Source organism: Loxodonta africana, chromosome 18 (assembly GCF_030014295.1).
Source record: "Loxodonta africana isolate mLoxAfr1 chromosome 18, mLoxAfr1.hap2, whole genome shotgun sequence".
Classification (NCBI taxonomy): Eukaryota; Metazoa; Chordata; class Mammalia; order Proboscidea; family Elephantidae; genus Loxodonta; species Loxodonta africana.
The window spans coordinates 33816736-33839358 of record NC_087359.1 but is presented as its reverse complement, the minus strand read 5'-3'; the positions used below and the strand labels follow the sequence as shown (position 1 = coordinate 33839358).

The following is a 22623-nucleotide window of genomic DNA, read 5'->3' as shown; positions in this document are numbered from 1 at the left end:
AGAAGCTTGAGGTAGAGTAAAATGCTGGAAGAGCCTGGTAGGATCAGCTGAGCAGCCAGTTTTCACTGAGCTCTTCACCGTAAAGGCTTCACTCCCTAGAGCTGGGGACTTTTCCTTCCTTGAGTAGAGACTTCGAGGTGGCAGCTAGCAGTGGTGGGAAAAGATTCTTAACAGCACTGTTGGGATTGAGGTTTTTCAGTGTAACTAGGAGATTTGAAGAGTCTATTCCAGGAGAAGAGTCAGAAGTACGCTGTGTGTGGATAGAGGCGAGGGAAAATGAGGTGTTGACCCAGAGATGGTGCATTGGAGCTGGCGCCTCTCTCCCCGGCCACACCCCTACAGCCCAGGCTGTCGTGGCCTCAGCGGTGCAGGCCCTTTCTCATGTCCTGCCCTTTTGGATTTCCCAAGGCATTTTTTTTGAGAGTCACGTGAGTCTTGAAAGAAACTGTGGTGGAAAATAGACTCTGCCCTTGGCCCTTTGAGGTCCTGACTGAGAAGGAGGGTTCAGGAGGATAGGGAGGCCAGCTGTGCCCACCCTGTGTGCACAAGCTTCCAGGATTCTGATCTAGCTCTGTGGGAAGGAGCCCCAAGGAATGGAGCCACCTGCTGTTCTTCAGTGGGCAATTGATTGTTCCACCCGGGATCTGGACCGTGACACCCCTGGAGAAGCACCTGGTGCTTCTATAGCTGCCGAGTTGCTTTCCATTCAGGCTAGTATTCACCCCTGACTCTGCTTGGAGCTGTCTTAAAAGCGAACTCCCGAGAGCTTATTCCTGCCCTACCCCTTTTCTCTGGAAATAATTGTTGGTGTTGAAAGGAATAAAGGGAGGGTGAGGAAAACAGAATCAGGAGATGCTGTATTTGACCTTAATGAAATATCCATGTAGGAAATTGTGAAACTTTTGCAAAAATTTCCTTGTCCAATCCTTTCAGAAGTCATAAAGAAAAAGGAGATGATGTTGCTCTCAAAAGCCTGTAAAAATAAAAAGTGGCCGTAGAGGTTTAGGGTTCCTCCAGGCACTTTCTAACCTGACGTCTGTCTCCTGAGGCGCAGTCTGGGTCAGTCCCTTCCCGCTTTCGATGGACTGTTCAGTGCAGGGGTGCTTCCTCGCCAGCACCCATAAGGTGGGAATCAGCTAGAGCAGGGTCCGCCAGCAAGTCCTTGTGGTACCAGGTCCAGACAGTCATTTTCTCTGCTGAGTGCTCTACCTCAGCAGGCAGTCCACAGCCTAACAGGGAGAAGAAACAAACGTGCTGAGAAAATCTAATCAAGATATAGTTCATTAAAATGAAGTATACTGAGGGAAGTGGGGGTGTCCAGGTTGGGGACTAATCCAGGCAGGATTCTGAGGAAGGCTGAAGTCACCTGAGTTGTACAGTGGGTGTTGAGTTCAGCACCGGTGCCCCTGGCCTCTGGGCCAGGAGAAGGGCGGTGGCCCACCTTTGCTCAGGCAGCTACTAACGGCAGCGCTCAGGCTCAGGCTCAGTGTGCTGAGGCTTCTAGCACATTCCCCGCCTCTCCTCTTATCTTCTCTCTGATTTCCTCCCACAACAGTTTGACTTTGGGGACACCATGGTCCACCAGGCCATCCACACCATCGAATACTGCCTGGGCTGCATCTCCAACACTGCCTCCTACCTGCGACTCTGGGCCCTCAGCCTTGCTCATGCACGTGAGTACAGTTCTCCCAGACCGAGAACCATGGGCATCCCCTTCTCCAGGATCAAATAGAGTGGAATTACATAAAAGTTCTGGAATTCTTCAAGCTCTTGAATCCAGGAAGCATGGTGTCTCAGATGAGGGGTCAGCACTTTCGCCAGGTTAGCTACCCATAGTGGTCCCACTAAGGGTGCAGGAAGCCAAGGTACAGAAAACCTTGCAAATGAGGCATGGCAGAGCCAAACACAAGGCGCAGAGCCAAACACAAGGCCCACAGCCGCCTCTTGCCAAGCTGATATTGTGTGTCTCCTTGTTCCCCAGAGCTGTCTGAGGTGCTTTGGACCATGGTGATCCACATCGGCCTGAGCGTGAAGAGCTTGGCAGGAGGTTTGGCGCTGTTCTTTATCTTCACCGCCTTTGCCACCCTGACTGTGGCCATCCTCCTGATCATGGAGGGCCTTTCAGCCTTCCTCCACGCACTACGGTTACACTGGTGAGCTGCGGGGGCAGGGCCGGGGGTGTGTCCTTAGCTACACTGAGAGGGTGGCTTCTGTTTAGGATCCCAGTCTCTTCACTGGGAAGGGAGGGGTGTCCAACCAGGCAGGAAGTGCTTGCTTTCTCATCACTGCCACCGAGGACCCCCTTAGTAGTGAACATCAGAAAAGCACGGCTCCCTTTGGAAGTGAGCTCGGCTCCTCACAGCCTCCAGGGAGAGGTCTCTGGCCGGTGTTGTCAGGTTACCTCTCCCTGCCTTGAGAATTCTCAGGGCTATTAATTGTGTTTTAAAAGAGCCTTCTGAGGTTTGGGCATTTTCATTTATTTGGGGGTTTGTTTTTTGGTTTTTCTTTTTGCCCTGGTGTGTAACTTTCTCCTGTCTTCAGAGTAATGAAAGCAGCTCTAAAAATAAATTCTGAGTCCATAAAAGTGCTAGAACACACTGCCCGCCAGCTATGCCGTCTTCGTTCTGCCTTGTGCCAGTGGTCTTTTGGCAAGGACCCCTGGAAGCTCTGTTGTGTGGTGAGGGAATTCCTGGTTCTGTAGTGTATAGCTCAGTACACTAAAGCAGCTTCTTCAGAAGGGCAGGTTTTGTGTGTGTGTTTGTTTGTTGTATTTAACATTGTAGCCCTTAAAAGGAGCCCTGGTGGTGCAGTGGTTAAGCACTTGGCTGCTAACCTTAAGGTTAGTGGTTCAAACCCACCAGTCACTTTGCAGGAGAGAGATGTGGCAGCCTGCTTCCAAAAAGATTTACAGCCTTGGGGGGTGTGCTGTCACATTATAGGGATTGCAGCTAGGGTCACATAACAATGTGTATATAAATTTTTGTATGAGAAATTAACTTGAGTTGTAAACGTTCACCTAAAGCACAATAAAGAAATGAAAAAAATTTATAGCCTTGGTTACCCTATGAGGCAGTTCTGCTCTGTCCTGTAGGGTCACTATGAGCTGGAATTGACTCAACAGCAGTGTGTTTTTCGGTAGCTCTCAATGGCCTTGCGTGGAGACAGCCCAGTCCCAGGGGGTGAGAGAGCTGGGTGACTCTGTGACTTCAGACTAGGGTTGCCAGATTTACCAAATAAAAATACAAGATGCCCAGTTAAATTTTAATTTCAGGTAAACAATGAATACTTTTTCAAGTACAAAATATGTCCCAAATGTTGTATGGGACATACTTAACACTAAAAACTGGGCCACCTGTATTTTATCTGGCACCCCTGCCTCAAACAGGTCATTCTTTGGGTCTCCATTTTCTCTTCTGTGTTGTGAGTCTTCCTCTTTTTGGGGTCTCTGGAAGCTCTGGACCCTCTTCCCAGGGAAATACACACACTCTTGCAAGCTTGGGAGATGGTAAACTCACTGGTCTCACCTTAGGAAGCCCTGGACTAGGTGATCTTTGTGGGATGAATCATCTGAAGGCCAGTAGAGGATTTTGAATATCTCCTTCTATTAGTTGCCCAAATCTGAAAGAAAATCCAGAGTCTCACTCTGGGAAAACTCATCCCCACTGGGCAAAAGTTGTCTTCCCCTTATCTTTGATTTTTCTCCTGGTTGGGTTACAGCTGAGCCACCTCAAAAACTCAGCTGTTTGTTATTCTAAATTACAGAGGGGAAAAGTGAGACAAGTAAGGGCGAGAACCTCTGGGACTTACTCTTCCCTGAAAAGCTCCTTTAGAAGAACCAGCCCTGCTGCCTGCGCCGTGGACACCCAACACTGCTTTCTCTGTCCTGGCTTTCCCCCTCCTCGCCCCCTTCCTCCCCACCAGTTCTTTTGTTTAATGTAGAGCCAGTGAGTTTAGGAGTGGTGCGTGCTTCAGCCTGCTGGCGTGCTATGCTCTTCTCAGCTTATCAGGTCCTCTCTCCCCAGCACACTTCCTCAGCCACTTGGTGTGAGGGAACGTCTGAGTAACCAGCCTGTGGTGACTCACTTTTTCTTGCCTTCTTGGCTTCCTTCCTCTCCTGCTCACTTCTCTGTCTCTGAGCCCCTGGGCTGAGGGAACAAGTTACCTCCCCATTTTCCTTCCAGCCCAAGAGGGTTACTTCCTCTCTGGACAAGAACTGTCAGGCAGATCCGTGAGCAAGGGACATGAGGACACAAGGGAAGTCACCTGGGCCTGGGCCTAATCTCCAGAGTTCAGGGCTTGCCCCATTGTACAAGTCCCGAGTGAGCTGAGGCAGTTTTGGATGTCATGTTTTCTTGCCAGAAGGATTACTTTTCCTTCAGGCTCACCTGTGGACTTCGAGTGAAGATGTCTTCATGAGTCCTCACGGGCCGAGGGAGAGATGAGTGACGGGAGAGCAGGCTTCAGGGTTGGACCCACCTGGCTCCCTGGCTCAGAATCTAGCTCTGCCGGCACAGAACCAGCCGAGCAAAGCACTTACCTCTCAGCCTCACTCTCTTGTTTGAAAAAAGAGGATAATATCCATGTGATAAAGTGTTTCTGATTAAATATTAAATAATGCACGTACCAAGTGTCTGCCATGCTGCGTGGGCACATCATAAATGGGTGTTGGAATGCCCTGGAGAGAGGGTACCTGGCTGTGGCCCCCTAGGAAGAAACTGCTTCTAGCCAGCGTGGAGAGAAGGGGAGAGCCCGTGCGGAGGCACGTGGTAGTGCTCAGTGTCCCTTGGATTTGCAGGGAACAGGCTTGCCATACATGCTGTACTGTTTTTTTTCCTGATAGTATAAGTAGTGAGTTTTTTTTTCTTCTAAGGGGAAAAAATGCGAAGCCCTCCTTGTGAAACTTCTAGAATCCAGTCGTTAGAGGGTGGCCACCTGTGGTATGTTGAGGCGACTCTACCCCAGCACTGAAAAAGCAGTGAATGAAATTGGTGCTTGTGCACCCCCTCCTGGCCAAGTGTGGGTGTGCTTCCCGGATTCTTGGGTCTTCTGACTAGAGCCAGGACTGCAGGAGGAGTTCTGAGCTGTGGCCATCTTGTGAGGGGTGGCAACAGCTGTCCTGCTGAAAATGGCTGCAGGAAATATTGCTGCTATTTTTCCTGGCATCCAGCCTGGGCATCTCCCTACCTCTCACTAGCCCTGGCGTGGAGCTGGGATTTCCTGGTTCTGATGCAAGGGCTGCCCCGTTACATGTGTCCTGGGTCTCTTCAGTGGGAACAAGAAGAAAATTATTTGATTTGACAGCAAATATAAACCACTAATCTGAGATTCATACAGAAGAGTCATAAGTAGGTGGATGAAATATTTGAAACTATAGGTTAATGTGCTAATCAGCTAATTCTGTCTTCTACTGAGTTGTGTCTTTCTTTTCCTCCCACCTACCATGTGAAGTGTGCTTGGCTTTCTTGGCTACCATATATTAGACAGGCTTGCTCTATTATAAGGGGCATGAGGCAGAGATGACAGTTTGTAGTTAGAGCTATAGGCACCAAACGGATTTAACACAGAAAGACTGTCATCCTGTAGCCTGCCTTCAAAGGAGCCCGGTCCCTGGTTATCTAGCAGATGTAGATGCGTGCAGGTGTGTACACGGGCACACTCACAGCCCTGTGGTTAAAGGGACAGAATTAGGGGCCAGTTTGCTATAGGGAATGCAGTGGTGCCACAGCATGACAGCGTGGGAGCGTGAAGGGAGTGGCTGCCCCAGAAAAAGTGAGAGCCCCTGAAACATAGTCCCAGGCTGACATCATCACCCTGCCATTTGGGCCACCTGACAGATGTGTGTTCCAGGCTCTGAACTGCTCAGAGAGAGGCAGAAAGGGCCAGAAAAGCCACTCAGCACAGACTCCTCTATCCAAAAGTGCCTCTTCTCCATCACAACCCCACCAGGAAGGGGAAGAGGCCCCAGAACTCCTTCCTCTATCACCCACTCAAGGAAATGAAGTTTCCTATTACGTGGGTATATTACGTGCCAGGAGCGGTCACTCTGTGGTCCCCAGTTAGTCCCTCTGGGTCACTGAACGGACATTTGCCAAGTGCTAGAGCTGGATGGGTGACAGAGAAACTCATCTGACTTCCTGAGGCTCCCTTCACAACTGCTGATGCATAGAGGTGTGTGACAGAGCCCCGGAGGCCCCCTGAGCAGACCAATGTAGCATGCCCCTGAGGAAGGCAGAACTCCCTGGTGGCCAGCAGGCCCTACTCCGCCCTGGCAGAGAACTTCGTGTTTGTACTCTCTTAGGAAGCACACACTTCCCTGGCTGGGGGAAGGAGAAGGTGGGGAAGATGACAGGGAAATGGCTTTCCAGCTTTGTACTTGGAGGTTGAGGGCATCTGGGAAGGAAAGTGAGGTCAGAGTGACCCCGAGATAGACCCACTGAGACTCTGACCTTGAGCAGCAGCTGGTGGGTGAGGTGTTATCAGGTGGGTGTCAGGAGACCTGCTTATCACCTTCCACAGTCCTGTGGGCAGAATGCCCTCATGGGAGGCACATGTCTCCCTTCTCTACTGGGACCCTGCTGTGTGCATGAGGCACACAGAGGGGTGCCATAAGAAGCGTGGTGATGCCATGGGCATCTGAAAAAAGAGCTTCCACTCAGCCAGGTTGGATTTAGAATTGTTTGTGTGATGGGTCACCCAGATGGTCAGGGTTCTGGATACCTCATTGGGATGGGGGTGGGGGAATCATGACTCACCACGGCTAGGATTTGCCCCTAGGTCATGGGCTGAGACCCTAAGGTGGCTTGTCCAGTGTCTAGGTCTATATTGTTGAATGAAAAGGAGACATGAAAATCTATATTTGATTGTTCAGAAATACCCATGCCATATAGGAACACAGTGTACTCAACGTGAAGAATTTAGACCCAATAGAAAACTGCCCCTGTCCCCCACCCTACTCCCCAGAGTGGCCTCGGTAGCTGGAACAGATAGAAGGACTTCTTAGGGGTGTTAGGACCTCAAGGTGGGGCAGAGGGGAGGGGGAAGGAATCAGGTCACAGTTTTGAATTGCTCTTGCCAGGAATACTATGAATAGCTTTATTTCGAAGCTCCCTCACACATGCCCTGTCCCACTCCCTTGTCCTGGACCCTGTTTTCCGTGGGTGAGGTCGGCCCAAGCACTAATGGAAACCTTCCAGGGCCTGAGAAGCTTTGGGACCTTGGCCCAGCCCTGGCGGAATGTGGGGTGGGGAGAAAGCAGCCTGTCCTTGCTCCCACACAAATTCTGCTGCTCCCCCCGGGGGTGGAACTGGCAGCTCTGCCACCCAGTGTACTCAGCCAGCAGCATGGGACTGAAGGGGCAGCTGAGGACCTCTTGGTACCACTGGTGGACAGGCCTCATGATCCATGGGCCCCAGGCCACTTCCCACCACCTTTAACTCCTCTCTTCTGGGCTTGAACTGTGGAAGCCCCTGCTGAGGGCCGAAGGGGACAAGGAGACTGAAGAGCTGACAGCTCCTGAAAGCTTTTGCCGTACATGGCCCATTACCTGAAGCCTGTCATAGCTCCACCCTGACTGTTCTTCGGGGGTTATGGTACCCCCAGGTCACACAGCACAAGTGGAAACTATTCTTCAGAGCAGCTTTCCTTGGCTTTTTCATCCCCTGAATCACGCATTTTTCTGCCCATATTTGGTGGCGTTTTGGTTGCTGGCGGCCCTCCAAGGTGCATGTGCAAGGGAAGCCCAGCCAAGCAGCTTCGCTCTCGCTCTGCTCATGGGAGTGAGGGCTTCTCCCTGCCCCTCAGCGTCCCAAAGGCCCCAAGGAGACTCCAGGCATGGATGCTGAACTGCCTGGGAAGGGAGTTAAGGTTCTATTTTTCCTTTTAGTCCCCAAGAGAAGAATTCTTTCTCTCATGTTTTTGTATTTGGAGAGTATTTTTTTCCATTGCTTTGAGAAGACTTCCCTTCCTAGCTCACCCCCCTGCCCCGCCCCCTTCGTAGGAATTTCCTCCACTAAATCGAGTCCACCAGTCACTTGCAGCCCCTCCTCCTCTCCCAGCCTTCCAGAAAAGAAACAACAAAAACACAATGGTGTTTGGCCAGTTTCCCCAGGGTCTCTCACGGTGGGCCAACACTCCAGGGCGGCCCTCAGAGGTCTGCTCTGTGAGCCACTGGCCAGAAAGGGGAGCTTGGGGAAGGTTTCTAGGTCAGCTGCAGATTAGGAGTATATTCCTAGGAAATTCTAGAAAAAAATCAGAGCAAAGGGATGAATATTCTTCATTATTATTAGAGATTTAAGCCAATTTAGCTTTTTTGCACATGGCCGGCTCCGGAGTGTATTGCATAAACACACCCTGCTCAGCAGGACAAAGCAAGAGCAGGACCTGAGGACAGACCAATTTATTCATACGTGCAACTCATGCTGGGGCCAGGTCCTCGGCTTAAAAAACCTGAGTCTGTGTGCCATGCGAAGTGGGCTGAAGGGAGGCTTAGGGTGAGGCGGGGCATCTTTCTGGCCCTGTTGTGAAGTCCCAGAAGGTTTCTGTGAAATGACTTTCCTCTTCCCTCTCCCCAGGGTCGAGTTCCAGAATAAATTCTACAGCGGGACCGGTTTCAAGTTCCTGCCCTTCTCCTTCGAGCACATTCGGGAAGGGAGGTTTGAGGAGTGAGCCCCTCATGGGGCTGGGGTGCCCCAGGCCGCCCTCCCTGCCACCACACTCCCTGCCTCCCCACGGCGATTAGTGGTGCTCCTGTTGCCTGCTGGTGGGATCCCTGGGCACCAGAGCATGTGTGTCATCCCTGACACCCTCTCCCAGCCGGCTGTGAGTCACTTAGAACCTGCTCTACCTGGGTATCCCTGCGCCACCCCTAGCTTTGTGTGTAGTGAGTTTCTAGAGAGAAGCTGGGCTTTGGCTGGCACTCAGCCACCCACTGGGCACCAGCTCTGTCTCCCCAGCCTTCAGCCAGCCAGAGAGACCCTTCTCCGTCCCCTAGTGGTACCCCATTTTGTGTGTTCACACTCATGTGAATTCTTTGCGTCAGAGTGCTTGTTAATCAGGCATTCAGCTGGACCCAGCCGGGCCATCATGGTGACTTCTCCCTGCCACCCCCAAAGTCCCAAGATATTCAGCACCACCTTCCTCCCCCCTCCTCACACTCATACTCTCTCCTCCTCCCTCCCAGCTTTCTCTGAGAGTGGCCCAAAACAGGTCCTGGATGGCTGCTTAGCACACAGTGCTCCCTCCCTTTGGTTGGCTGCTTTTTTTCTCTTGCTACCCCAGGCTTTGAACAGGCCCAGCTCACACGTGTGCTTTCTAGAGGGAGGATTCAGATTGATACTCTTTTCCTGATGGAGACCCTGAGACCCTCCTCACCCCCAATCATGATGTCTTAAGAGTACAGGGCTGCTGTCATCAGGGTGATCTCTCCGCAGCCTGCTCTGCCCACCAGTCCCCCTCTGTTGCGAGACTGGTGTCCTGGGCAGGGCAGGTCAGCATCATTGACAGCTGCTGGTTGGAGACGGCTAGCCAGGCCACCCTGCCCCAGGGGCCGGTGGTAAGCACCTGCAAGGGGTCCCTCCCCTGCCACCCCCATACTGGGGTGTTGAGCTTAGGCCCTTTAATCATGTGTTAGTGCAGCAGCCCTGGGCTGCTCTGACTAAATTGATCCCCACCGCCTTCAGTGACAGTTCCCAGAGTTTCCAGGCCGAGGTTCTTCCCTCCCTGCTCACTTGGCTCTTAAACGCAGGCTGAGCCGGCCTCGCTTCCCGTGCTCAGTGCTGAGGTGATGTCCCTGTGCTGTGACCTGACTCAGACCTTATGCAGAGCCCCATCCTCTCTTACCCCTGTGGTTTACTTGATGATCTTTCCCTGTTTACAGCGGGGTTTGAAGCAGATTCTTCGTCAGGGAACCCTGCTTAAGGTCCTTCTGTACAGACATTCCTGTGCTGAATAAAGTGTGTTTGACTCCACTGGGAAGGCTGCCCGTCTTTGTGCCCACAGCCCTCGACGTCAAACCGTCAGTGCCAACCTGCCCTGCCCAGGAATTGCTCCCACAACTTGGGGTCAGTGCAGAAGTGGCGAGGGCACTGGTGTCCCTAGAGCCCAGCGGGTACCCCACACCCTCCACCTCCCTTCTCCAACTTTCCTGCTTTTCATTCTGATCAAAGGCCACAGCTGTGGTGGCCCTGGCTAGGCAGTTAGTTTGTGAAATTCTCACCTTATCTCAAGTTTCGCAGGTGCCTTCCCACTCCCATGAGCCAAGGCAGCTTTGCAGATGCTACCCGTGGGGTGGGGGTGGGGGAAGGGAGGACCAGGCCATCTGCCCACCACCCCCTCCAGGGCTCAGTGGCCAGGCTATTTTGAGCCCTAATGCCTTTGGCTTTGGTGTAGAGTGGAGGCTCAGCGTGGATTCCTCAGGGCAGCTGGAGAATGTGAGATGCTGAGGTAGGCAGGAGTCTGGAGAGCCAGCTGATAGTTCAGGGAGGGCACCATCTCCCCTCCTAACTTCACTGTGTAAGCCACACGTTCTTTCTCAGTGCCCTCCCTCTTTATTCCTCCCTCCTGGGCCCTCCTGGGTGGGCTGTGCAGGAATGTGACAGGCAGGCTAGCAATTGCTCCTCTGGGAGGGCCCAGGAGGGCCAGGGTACCCTGTGCGTTTCATGTTTCTCATCCCCACTAGCCTCAAACCCTCAGACCTCTGCCCCCCCCCACCCTCCCACAGCGCCTCCTGCACTAGGATGCCTCCACCCCTAGGATCCTCAGAAAGTTTAGAGTGGAAATGCCAGTCAATGAGCACTTGTAGCCTCTGCTCTGTGATTGACTCGAATGGAATAGGACTGTGAGTCCAGAAATAAACACTAACATTTTTTGTTAATCAGTTTTAAACAAAGGGGCCAAGATAGTTCAATGGGGTAACAGTCTTTTCAACAAATGGTGCTGGTACAACTGGGTATCCACATAGAAAAGAATGAATTCAGACCCCTACCTCACACTATATTAAAAGAAAAAGTGGATCATAGACCTAAATGAAAGAGCTAAAACTCTTAGAGGAAGTCAGGAGTAAATCTTCATGACCTCAGGTTAGACAATGATTTCTTAGATATAACACCAAAAGCACAAGCCATAAAAGAGAATATAAAAGTTGGACTTCATCAAAATTAAAAATTTTTGTACTTCAAGGGACAGCATCAAGAAAGTAAAAAGACAACACGATTAATGTAATAGGTGTCACTGAATTGTACATGTAAAAAATGTGTTATGTATTTTTACCACCAAAAAAAAGTGAAAAAACAACTTACATACTGGGAGAAAATATTTGCAAATCATGTGTCTAATAAAAGATTTATATCTAGAATATGCATATTCATCGTCCAGCTTGAATGAATAAAGAAGACCAAAGAAGAATTGATGCATTTGAATTATGGTGTTGGTGAAGAATATTGGAATTACCATGGACTGCCAGAAGAACAAACAAATCTGCCTTGGAAGAAGTACAGCCAGAATGCTCCTTAGAACGGAGGATGGCAAGACTTCGTCTCACATACTTTGGACATGTTATCAGGAGGGACTGGTCCCTGGAGAAGGGACATCATGCTTGGTAAAGTAAAGGGTCAGTGAAAAAGAGGAAGACCCTAAACAAGATGATTGACTCAGTGGCTGCAACTGTGGACTCAGATATAGCAAGGATTGTGAGGATGGCGCAGGACCGGGCAGTGTTTCATTCTGTTGTGTGTAGGAGCGCTAAGATTCAGAACCGACTCGACAGCACCTAACAACGACATCTAGAATATATAAAGAGCTCTTATAACTCAATAATAAAAAGACAACTCAGTTTTAAAATCGGCAAAGAATTTGAATAGATATTTTTCCAAAGAAGATATATGAATAGCCAGTAAGCACATGAAAAGATGCTTACTATCAGTCATTAGGGAAATGCAGATCAAAATTACAATGAGCTACCACTTCACACTGACTGAAGTGGCTAAAATCTGAAAGACAGTTATAGTTGGTGAGAATGTGGGGAAACTGGAGCCCCATTCACTGCTGGTGGGAATGTAAAATGATGCAGCTGCTTTGGAAAGCAATCCGGCAGTTCCTTAAAATGTTAAACATAGAGCTACCGGAAACCAAACTGGTTGTGGCAGAGTTGACTCCGACTGGGCAGTCACATGCATTGCAGAGTAGAACTGCTCCCTAGGGTTTTTTGGCTATAATTTAACTGATCCATTGCTCCTGTTTTTGAGGGACCTGCCTCTACCCTTAGGATCCCTGGCGGCGCAGTGGTTAAGCACTTGGCTGCTAACAGAAAGGTCAGCAATTTGAACTCACCAGCCACTCTGGAGGAGAAGTGGCATCTGCTTCCGTAAAGATTTATACCCTCAGAAACCCTATGGGACAGTTCTTCTCTGTCCTAAGGGGTCGCTATGAGTCGGAATTGACTCAGCAGCAATGGGTTTGGTTTGGGGTTTGCCTCTACCGTTATCCCCTTCTTGTGGAATCCTGCATCTCGACATCTGAGTTTGTCTGTGCCTCTGTCATGAGGAACGCCCCTCATCTTGAGGTCCTGGAATCATTGTGAGAGAGGATGCTCAGCTGGGGGAGTGCCACCCTTCATAGAGATAGGGGGCAATTCCATCACCACTTTCAAGACCCCACCCTCTGTTCTCTTCTTCACTGGAGGCCCTGTGTGGGACTGTGCCTCCTTCTGTTCCTGGGTGGAGGGGCCATTGAAGCTTACAGCCTGCAGCAATCCTCATCCCCTCAGGTCCAGGAGTGACCTGCCTACCTCCCCAGCTCCTCTACCTCCCCAAGCCACGTCTAGGTGTGGGCTGCTCCCTGGTGGCCAGACAGGGAAGAACCACTCTGCCTCACAGGAAAGGGAGGATTGAGGTCCTAGCTGGGCTGTGAGAGGTCCTAGCTAGGTTGGCCCCAAGCAATTCTGGGGGTGTTCTGGGGTGCATAGGCAGAGAGGCTGGCCAGGAGCAATAGACGAGATGGGGAGCAGAGAGCCCAGCCAACTTGTTTCACACACAGTAATTGAGAACAGTAAGTTGTATACACATGGTAAAAGGATCAAACAGTACAAAAGACCCTATTACAAAAGTTACTCTTCCTCCCACCCCAGAATCCGTACAGGCAACCACTGTTTACATAGGTTAAAAAAAAAAAAACACAAGCAGAAGTATATTTCACTCACTAGTTTGACCTATTTTTTAAATTTAATACAGCCTGCAGAACATTCCAACTCAACACAAATATATCTTCCCCGCTCTTTTTTTTAGCAAATGTTTGACATTTGCTAGAGATGCGCTTTGATTTCTTCATCCAGCCCCTTACTGTCCTCAAAGAGTGCCCAGCCTGATGGGGAAGATGACAAATGGGTTTAGCTCCTGCCCCGGTGTACCCTTTTTCTCCCCTACCCCCACTGGCGTCCCCAACCTGCTACCCCTGCCAGCAACCCCCCTCTCACCACTCCAGATGAATTCAGACCCACAGAGAGGCACTCTGAGCCTGAAGGTAGACCCACAACCTAATCCCCCTACCCGTGTGTTCCCTGAGATCAGAAATCCTGGTAAAACTGATGGCCTAGGTGGAGGAGAAACTGACCAATCTCACCTGGAGGCGGACTGCGGTGGTGCTGGGGCCTGGGGGCCCACAGCTGCAAGCTATAGCCCCATAAGGGCACATCTCCCTGGGCGGCTTTGAAATTACTCCCTGGGAGAGACAGAACCTCCAGATTCTGGGAACAGGGTGGGAGCAGGGCCCACACCTCCAGCAAGAACTGCTTGGTGAGCTGGGACCAAGGTAGGGGGCACTGCAGCTGGGGTCCTTAGCTGCAGGCAGGTGGAGGAGGACCAGGGCAAGCTCAGTGGACTCCCATATTCTCTTTCAGTCCAGCCTCTGGATTCTCTGGACTAGACAACCCCCTTGTCACTCCTTCCCTATCCCCAAGCTTCTGTGTTAGATCTGGCAATCTGGAAAAATCTACACTTGCCTCCAGAAGGACTCAGAATCCTTTTAGGAAGGACAGTCTTTCTACAGACTGCTCCACCTAGACCCCTCACACAGCCCCCTCAGCCCCTCTGCTCACATGGGCAGCCTGAAAGTTGCCAGAACTCTGATCTGGGAGTTAGGAGTCCCAGGTTCTAGTCCCAGTGGTTATTGATCTTGTCCAAGTCCCTTCCTTAGTTTCCCAATCTGTAAAATGACCTGTTACTGCTTCCTTTAAGGATGAGAGGGACAGACCTTAACATGGTCCACCAGGCCCTGCCCACTCAGCCGAGGCTCACCACCCATCCCTCCAGCCTTGTGACCTTTTAGTTCCTCAAATCCGCTAAGCTCTTTACCTTCCAGGGGTTCATATATGCATTTTCTCTGCCTGGAATCCTTTTCTCCTCCTTCCTCTCCTAGCCTAATCATCCTTAGGACTAATCATCCTTTAAGTTTCAGCTTAAATATCACTTCATTTTGGAAGCCTCAGGCTGGTACCTTTGTACTTCTTCACAGTATCACAAGTATAGAGCAGAATTTTATAAAAAGTATTTGGTTTCTAAGTCTGCCCCAGATAGGGATAGTGGGGACCTTGTATCCCGTTTATCAGTTGCCCGGTAGCTATGGCAGGACCTGGTACAAAATAAACTCCAAATAAATATTTATTGGATGGTTGCGTAGATGGAAAGCGATTTGCATGTGAAAGCGCGTTATACCGGAAGGCGTTTTGTGAAGGACAGTGGGTCCCACCCGGCTGTGGTTTGATTGTTACTGGGGTCACGTGCTCTCCGGCCTCCTGCGGTCAGAAGACACACCGGGCGCGCAGCCTGGGACCCGGAAGCCGGTCTCCCCGCGGCTGACCTTTCAGGGCCACGTGGCCTGAAGCCTGCAGCTGATTGGACAAGGGCCGTCCCGCCCCCTGGTCCCGAGCCCCGAGCTGGTCTCCGACCCGACCCGCGACAGGCTGAGACCGCCGGGCCATGGAGGAGGTGACAGTGGTTGCGGCTCTGGGCTTCCTGCTCCTGGCCGGGGCGGGGGGCTCGGCCGGGGACGAGGCCCGGGAGGCGGCGGCCGTGCAGGCCCTCCTGGCTCGGCTGCTGGGGCCCCGGCCGGCGGCTGACTTCTCGGTGTCGGTGGAGCGCTCCCTGGCGGCCGAGTCCGGCCTGGACACCTACCGCCTGAGCGGCGGCGGCGCCGGGGCGCGTGTGCGAGTGGCCGGCTCCACCGGCGTGGCCGCCGCGGCGGGGCTGCACCGCTACCTGCGCGACTTCTGCGGCTGCCACGTGGCCTGGTCCGGCTCCCAGCTGCGCCTACCGCGGCCGCTGCCTGCCGTGCCGGAGGAGCTGACCGAGGCCACGCCCAACAGGTACCGGGTCCCGGCCCCGGTCTCCCGGACCGCTCCGCAGCCTAGGTGCTCCCCTGGTGCAGCTGCCTCCCGCTGCCAGCCCCGGGGCCCCCAGCCAGTAGCCGAAGTCCCGCCCCGCATCAGCACTAGGCTGGTCGCTACAGAAACGAGTAAGACTGGCAAGGAAACGCTGGGTTTTGGAGTACAAGAACTGGCTTCAACTCTCAGCTTTCCCTCCTGCAAGCTGTGTGTCCTTGAGCAAGTCACTTGGCCTCTTGGAACCTCAGTTGGCTCATCTGAGAAACGGAAATAATGAAATCCACCATGCAGTGTGGGCTGTGAGGAGTTGCGGGACGATGGGGGTAGAATTTGTGGTGCATAATTGGTGATCAGCACATTTTATTCCCTTCCTTCCAGCACCCTACCGGTGAAGACATTTACTGAGGAACCACGCCCACCCTCACAGGCTTCTGTTCTAGCACTTGCCACACTGTGTGGAGGTGATCCCTCTCCCCATTAGACTGTGTGGGAGGAAGCCCCCTTCCAGACAGGGACCACCTTGGCCATATAGCATTTATCACAGTGCATGGCACAGAGTAGGGGCTCTGGAAGAGTCGAATGAAAATAGAAGAGGCTCACATAAACATCTATGATGCTAGAGGGCCCTGAAGGAGCGCTGGGGCAGGAGGGCAGGTACCTCAGAATCTCAGGTAGGAGTAGTTCCACCTGGGGTGGATCCCAGAGTAAAGCAGAGGAGGGGCCATATTTGGAATCTCACCTCACTAGGCTAGACATTGGTCAGGGCTCATTCCAGGGCCTCCCTCTGGGCTTTTCCAGGACTCTGCCCCCTCAGGGTGGAGGGCATCCTATCTGGCGTCAGGGACACACCCCATCTCATGCCCCTGCCCGCAGGTACCGCTATTACCAGAACGTGTGCACACAAAGCTACTCCTTCGTGTGGTGGGACTGGGCCCGCTGGGAGCGGGAGATCGACTGGATGGCGCTGAACGGCATCAACCTGGCGCTGGCTTGGAGCGGCCAAGAGGCCATCTGGCAGCGGGTGTGTGCCCACTTGGCCCCTCCGCTCTCCTGCCCACTGCACCAGCTTGCCGGCTGCAGGGGCCACCCCATATATCCCCACCTGCCCTGGGCCAACATAGTGTCAGTTACACAGAATAAGGGCTCAAGAAGCATTTGTGCGGTACATGATGGCTCCAGCCCTCTGGATACAGGCTTCCGCTCCTGAGACAAATATGTATTGAGCACTTACTGTGTGCTAGACCCCAGTCCCCTAATATATAGAGTTTATGAAGCTGAGGTTCCTCTGCCTCCCTACACCCCACATCCAGTTAGTCATCTGACCCTATGGATCCTACAGCATTACCAGCTCTTGATCTGCCTCATCCTGGCCATCCTTATTCACTGCCTCAGTTCAGGCTCTTTCCCCTGTCCCTGGATTCCCTCAGCAGCCTCAGGACAGGGCTGCTGGCATGCCAATTTTTATCAGACTGTTGTTTCTGAAGTGCAGGTCTGGTAGTGACCTTCTGCTGTGAAGCCTCACTCAGTAGCTCTCCTTTACCTTCAGGCTGGGCCCAGGCGGGCCACTTGGCAGCCTCTGTGACCTTGGCCCTAAAGTCCTCCCTGGGCTCTGGCTGTGCGGGGGACTGTTTAAGCTCCCCAAAGAGCTATTATCACCCATCTATCTGGACAATCTTACTCTACAAAGCCTTCTGATACTCCCTCTCCGGTTTGGGGAAAGCCCCAATGTGTCCCACCACCTCACTTACATGACGAGTGTGACACATTAGTGAACTCACCTGTTCACAGGTCTCCTGGATTGCAAGCTCCTTGTAGTCAGGGCTTACTTTCTGTGTGTCTTTGTAGCCCTAGTACCCAGCAGAGAATAGATGAGTGAACATTTGTTGAATGAATGAATGACTTGGTGAGTAGGGATGAACGTATTGCTATGTTTGCGTTTCACCTCTCCTCAGGTGTACCTGGCTTTGGGCCTGACTCAGTCAGAGATCGACGAGTACTTCACTGGTCCCGCCTTCCTGGCCTGGGGTCGCATGGGCAACCTGCACAGCTGGGGTGGGCCCCTGCCCCGCTCCTGGCACCTCAAGCAGCTTTACCTACAGGTAAGAGGACGGGGAAGGGAAAGGGCAGAAGAGGGAACAGGACAGTCATGAGTCTGCCTGGCCTCAGGGTTCTTAACTGGACCATGGCTGCTCTGTGGCCCTGGGTGCTAGAGGGGCCTCCAGCTGTCAGACCAGCAGTGCCCCTCACCAGCGCTCCCTCCCACCCTCCCAGCATCGAATCCTGGACCGGATGCGCTCATTCGGCATGATCCCGGTGCTGCCTGCATTCGCAGGGCACGTCCCCAAGGCTGTCACCAGGTAAGGTCCCTCTCACCCCCACCCAGCTCAGAGAGGGAAATTTTTGCCCTGAGGTACATAATTTATAGAAAAATGTAAGCTCTGGAATTAGGCCTAGGTTTAATTCCTGGCCCTGCTACTGGCTAGCTGTGTGACCTTGGACAGACTACGTGACTGTGCCTCAGTTTTCACACATATAAAATGGGGATCCTTACCTACTTTGCTGCAAGGGCTTGAAATTATATACACGTACATTCGCCTAAGGCATCCTGGCGTTCAACAGTTAAGTGCTCAGCTGCTAACTGAAAAGTTGGAGGTTTCAACCCGTCCAGCAGCTCCTCAGGAGAAAGATCTGGCAATCTGTTCCCGTAAAGATTACAACCTAGAAAACCCTATGGAGTAGTTCTGCTCTGTCACATGGGGCCACGACGAGCAACAGCTAGGCGGCACTGAACAACAATTCATTGACCTGGCAGCTCTTATTAGCAGTAGGGAGGTACTCTGGTGGCCTCTGTCCCTCCTCTCTCTCTACTACCCACCCATCCTACCTCTGGCTGGGAAAATTCTTCGAGGCCCAACGGAGGCCTCCCCTCCTTCAGGAAGCCTTCCCAGCACCCCAGTGTTGGTCACCACTTCCTTCAGGCCCCCAAGCACCTTGTTCCCACCACTCTCAGAGCACTTAGCACAGCTTGTGGCCTCACTTGCTACCCTTTGCCTCCCCCGCTGGGCTGCAAGAGCCTCATTCATCCATTAAGTGGATGTTTTGTTGCACTAGGGCTCCTAGACCAAGCTCTGTGCTGGGCCCTGAGGAAGTAGTGACTAAGGTGCACCGAATTCCTGCCCCCGATGGGACACATTGGCAGAGGGTGACAATACAGTGATCAGGGTATGCATAGATGTGGGCCCACCCTTGACATCTCCTCTGTCAGGGCCATTCCTCCTGGAGAAGAGGGGTCAGAAAGACCCAGAGCAGAGCAGGGTTGAGCCAGGTCTTGAAACATGAGTGTTGCTTATTTAGGCCACATACCAAAATAGGTGCAGCTTACTTGTTGACGAGGAATAAGCAGGTAGATAAACAGAGAGTGGGGAGGAGAGGCCTCCAGGCACAGTACACAGCATGTGCAAAGGCTTAGAGGCCTGAGACCAAGATGTGGTCCAGGAACTGTAGGTCAGTAAGTCAGTGAGGCTGGCGAGGGGGTTATGGGCCAAGATGAGCACATGTCAGCCTTCAGTAAATGTCTGGGCTGTCACCCCCCACTAGGGTGTTCCCTCAGGTCAATGTCACCCAGATGGGCAGCTGGGGACACTTCAACTGCTCCTACTCCTGCTCCTTCCTCCTGGCTCCAGGGGACCCAATGTTCCCCATCATTGGGAGCCTCTTCCTGCGGGAGCTGACCACAGAGTTTGGCACGGACCACATCTACGGGGCTGACACTTTCAACGAGATGCAGCCCCCCTCCTCAGAGCCCTCCTACCTCGCCGCGGCCACTGCTGCTGTCTATGAGGCCATGATCACAGGTATGGCGCTGGGGACGGGGGGAAAGGAAACTCATGGGATCATCAGGGAGATGGGGTGGCAAAGGTCAGTGGGGATGAGAGGAGGGACTGGGAATAAAAGACCTCACTGTGACACCCAGCACTTTACAGTTTTCAAAGCACTTGTACACACACATCGTCTCATTTAAGCACATGGTGGCTGAAGAGTGCGAACTCTAGAGCCAAATCACCCGGGCACAGAGCCTGGCACTGAGTTACCACCTACCTTCTCAGTATGTCAGTTGCTTCATCTCTAAAATGGGGCTACCTTGTAGGTAAAATGATGCCTGGCCCAGAGTAAACACTAAGTGTTGGCTATCGAAAATATTTTATTTGGTGTTGACCTGGGTGCTGAGGTAGATAATGCAGGCCAGAGGTTAGAGGGTGTGCTCAAAACTAGTAGGTAATGGGAGCCCAGTGCTCCTTCCTGCCACTTACATCCAAGGGACAGAGGTGGTCAGGTCAGGAGTGGCTTCCTGGAAAGGTCTCTGTGTCAGCCAGGCAGGGAGCAGATTAGCTCAGGCTCCCTGGAGCGACCTTATCCACCACCAGCAGGTCAGATATGCAAATTCTTAGGCACTTGCTAGACTTGCAGAATCAGAGTGTCTGGTGCTAGAGCCCAGGAATCCGTGTTTTATCAAGACCTCTGGGTAACTCTGATGCTCCATAAAGTTTGATAAACGCTATCAAAAGAGGCCTGGTGGTGCAATACTTAAGCACTAAATTGCTAACTGAAAGTTGGAGGTTCAAACCTACCCAGTGTCTCCACTGGAGAAAGACCCGGCAATCTGCTCCTGTAAAGATTACAGCCTAGAAAACCCTATAGGGCAATTCTACTCTGTCACTTGGGGTCGCTAGGAGTCAAAATCAATTCGACAGCACCCAAGAACAACAAAATTCTGGAGCTCCCAGCAGGGGGGAGGAGAGGATATGTGTGATGGAATGCCCTGTTGGGGGGCAGGGGGAGAGAGTGTGAGTAGATAGAACAAATCCCTACTTTTTATATCTCTGTTCAGTTCTGACACTAGCCACCCACATATCACTTCTTTCTCTGACCCCTGCCACTCAGAGCAAGGTCAGCTCCCACACGTTAAAAGGACACGGTACTTGAGACTGATAGGCAGGTGCCAGCCACAAATTCGGCTTCTGACCTACTGACTACAAATTCAGGATTTTCCCCACTCCCCCTTCAGGATGCCAGGAGCAAGCTCGGGAGGCACCCCTGGGCTCCCTCACTTCTGACCTGCTGGCTCCCACTAGTCCTTTGGGTTTGATAATTCCCTGGAACAACTCACAGAATTTACGGAAAGTGCTGTACTTAGAGTTTACAGTTTTATTACAGCAAAAATGGATACAAGTGAAGAGACGCATAGGGCGAGGTCTGGGAGGGTTCCCAACTCAGATCTTCCATGTGTCAGAAAGTGATGCACTACCCTCCCAGGTGGCTTTCATCAACCAGGAAACCATGGAGCTTCCAAGTCCAGAGCTTTTATCTGGAAGTCTCATTACGTAATGCAAATTCCAACCCCTCTCCCCGATATCACTAGGTGGTCATCAGGTCTTTCTGGTATGGCCAGCCCTAACCGTAGAGTCACCTCATTCCCTCATCTATCCTGTTAGTTAGGTGTAGTCTGGAGTCCTTATTGAAGACACACAAACTGCAAGATTTTTAAAAGAGATTATCTCTTAGAAACTGAGGACAAAGACCAAATTCTTTGGGTAAAGTTAAATTCTAAACCCCACAGAGTGCCTTGTGGTAGAAAGAACTATTTATCTTATCTGAAGAATGGGGGGAATGTTCCCCAGCCCTCTCTCCTCTCATCACCCCTCTTCTCTGGTCCCCCTTCCCCCCACAGTGGACCCTGACGCTGTGTGGCTGCTCCAAGGCTGGCTCTTCCAGCACCAGCCCCAGTTCTGGGGGCCTGCCCAGGTCGGGGCTGTGCTGGGGGCTGTTCCTCGTGGCCACCTCCTGGTTCTCGACCTGTTTGCTGAGACCCAGCCTGTGTACATCCGCACAGCCTCCTTCCAGGGCCAGCCCTTCATCTGGTGCATGCTGCATAACTTCGGGGGCAACCATGGCCTGTTCGGGACCCTGGAGACTGTGAACCAAGGCCCTGCAGCCGCTCGCCTCTTCCCCAACTCCACCATGGTGGGCACAGGCATGGCCCCTGAGGGCATTGGCCAGAACGAAGTGGTTTATGCCCTGATGGCTGAGCTGGGCTGGCGGAAGGACCCAGTACCAGATTTGGGGGCCTGGGTGGCCAGCTTTGCTGCCCGGCGGTATGGGGGCATCCACCAGGATGCAGAGACAGCATGGAGGCTCCTGCTCAGGAGTGTCTACAACTGCTCCGGCGAGTCCTGCAGTGGGCACAATCGCAGCCCGCTGGTCAAGCGGCCATCTCTACAGATGAATACCACTGTCTGGTACAACCGATCAGATGTATTTGAGGCCTGGCGGCTGCTGCTAGCAACTACTCCAGCCCTGGCTGCCAGCCCGGCCTTCCGCTATGATCTGCTGGACGTGACTCGCCAGGCAGCCCAGGAGCTGGTCAGCTTTTACTACGGAGAGGTGAGGACCGCCTACCTCAACAAGGAGCTGGTTCACTTGTTGAGGGCTGGAGGTGTCCTGGCCTACGAGCTTCTGCCAGCACTAGACGAGGTGCTGGCTAGTGACAGCCGCTTCCTGCTGGGCAGCTGGCTGGAGCAGGCCAGGGTGGCAGCGGTCAGTGAGGCCGAGGCCCATTTCTTTGAGCAGAACAGCCGCTACCAGCTGACCCTTTGGGGACCAGTGGGTAACATCCTAGACTATGCCAACAAGCAGCTGGCAGGACTGGTGTCTGACTACTATACCCCCCGCTGGCAGCTCTTTGTGGGGGCGTTGGTTGAGAGCCTGGTCCAGGATGTCCCCTTCCAACAGCGTCAGTTTGACGAGAATGTCTTCCAGCTGGAGCAGGCCTTCGTCCTTAACACGCGGAGGTATCCCACCCAACCAAAAGGTGACACTGTGGACTTGGCTAAGAGGCTGTTTCTCAAATATTACCCCCGGTGGGTGGCTGGCTCCTTGTGACAGGTTAACCACACTTGGGTCATGTCCTCCCCAAACTCCAGGCCAGAGCAGGTTCCTGGGGCCTGGAGCTGGACAAGCGTCACCAGAGGTTCCCAGGCCTAAGAGAAGGAGCCCAAGGCCTGCTGGTAGGGTCAGGTATGGGGGAGTCTAAAGGGAGGTGAGCCACCTTCCACCATCATTCTAAATTTGGGGTCAAAGTACAGTTTTCTATGAAATCAATAAACTGATGAATCAGCCCTGGCCTGTCTGTCAGAATGAGTGGGTCATTACCATGATGCCTGGGAGGACTCAGCTTCAGCATGGACCCAGGTGTG

General features: G+C 52.5%; 2 protein-coding genes across 12 annotated transcripts in view; both read left to right on the top strand.

The window, feature by feature from the left end:
- The window catches only part of ATP6V0A1 (ATPase H+ transporting V0 subunit a1), a 53229-nt gene extending 43264 nt beyond the window's left edge, over positions 1-9965 (top strand). For all 7 annotated transcript variants that reach the window (XM_023553706.2, XM_003414242.4, XM_023553708.2 and 4 more), the window contains 3 exons: positions 1556-1673; positions 1982-2153; positions 8571-9965. In XM_023553706.2, the coding sequence (XP_023409474.1) occupies positions 1556-1673; positions 1982-2153; positions 8571-8664 (384 nt within the window). In that variant the 3' untranslated portion in view covers positions 8665-9965. The remainder of the gene's footprint in view (positions 1-1555; positions 1674-1981; positions 2154-8570) is intronic.
- Positions 9966-14907: 4942 nt separating this feature from the next.
- On the top strand, positions 14908-22545 carry NAGLU (N-acetyl-alpha-glucosaminidase). 5 transcript variants are annotated; one of them, XM_064271058.1, is made up of 8 exons: positions 14908-15352; positions 16244-16391; positions 17323-17469; positions 17642-17727; positions 18968-19224; positions 21099-21811; positions 22106-22238; positions 22351-22545. In XM_064271058.1, exons 1-8 carry the CDS (start codon positions 14967-14969, stop codon positions 22458-22460), a joined length of 1980 nt encoding a protein of 659 aa, XP_064127128.1. In that variant the 5' UTR covers positions 14908-14966; the 3' UTR covers positions 22461-22545. The 5 variants fall into 5 exon arrangements, with proteins under 5 accessions (XP_064127128.1, XP_023409478.1, XP_023409477.1 ...); XM_023553710.2 differs by having other exon boundaries at positions 14909-15352; positions 21099-22218; XM_023553709.2 differs by having other exon boundaries at positions 14909-15352; positions 21099-22238.
- The last annotated feature ends 78 nt before the right edge of the window (positions 22546-22623 follow it).

Coding starts and splice junctions, on each gene's coding strand:
- NAGLU (XM_023553709.2), top strand. CDS start 14,967: ATGGAGGAGGTGACAGTGGTTGCGGCTCTGGGCTTCCTGCTCCTGGCC. Junction 19,225..21,098: donor CTATGAGGCCATGATCACAG/GTATGGCGCTGG, acceptor TTCCCCCCACAG/TGGACCCTGACGCTGTGTGG. Junction 22,239..22,350: donor GTATCCCACCCAACCAAAAG/GTGACACTGTGG, acceptor CCCAAACTCCAG/GCCAGAGCAGGTTCCTGGGG.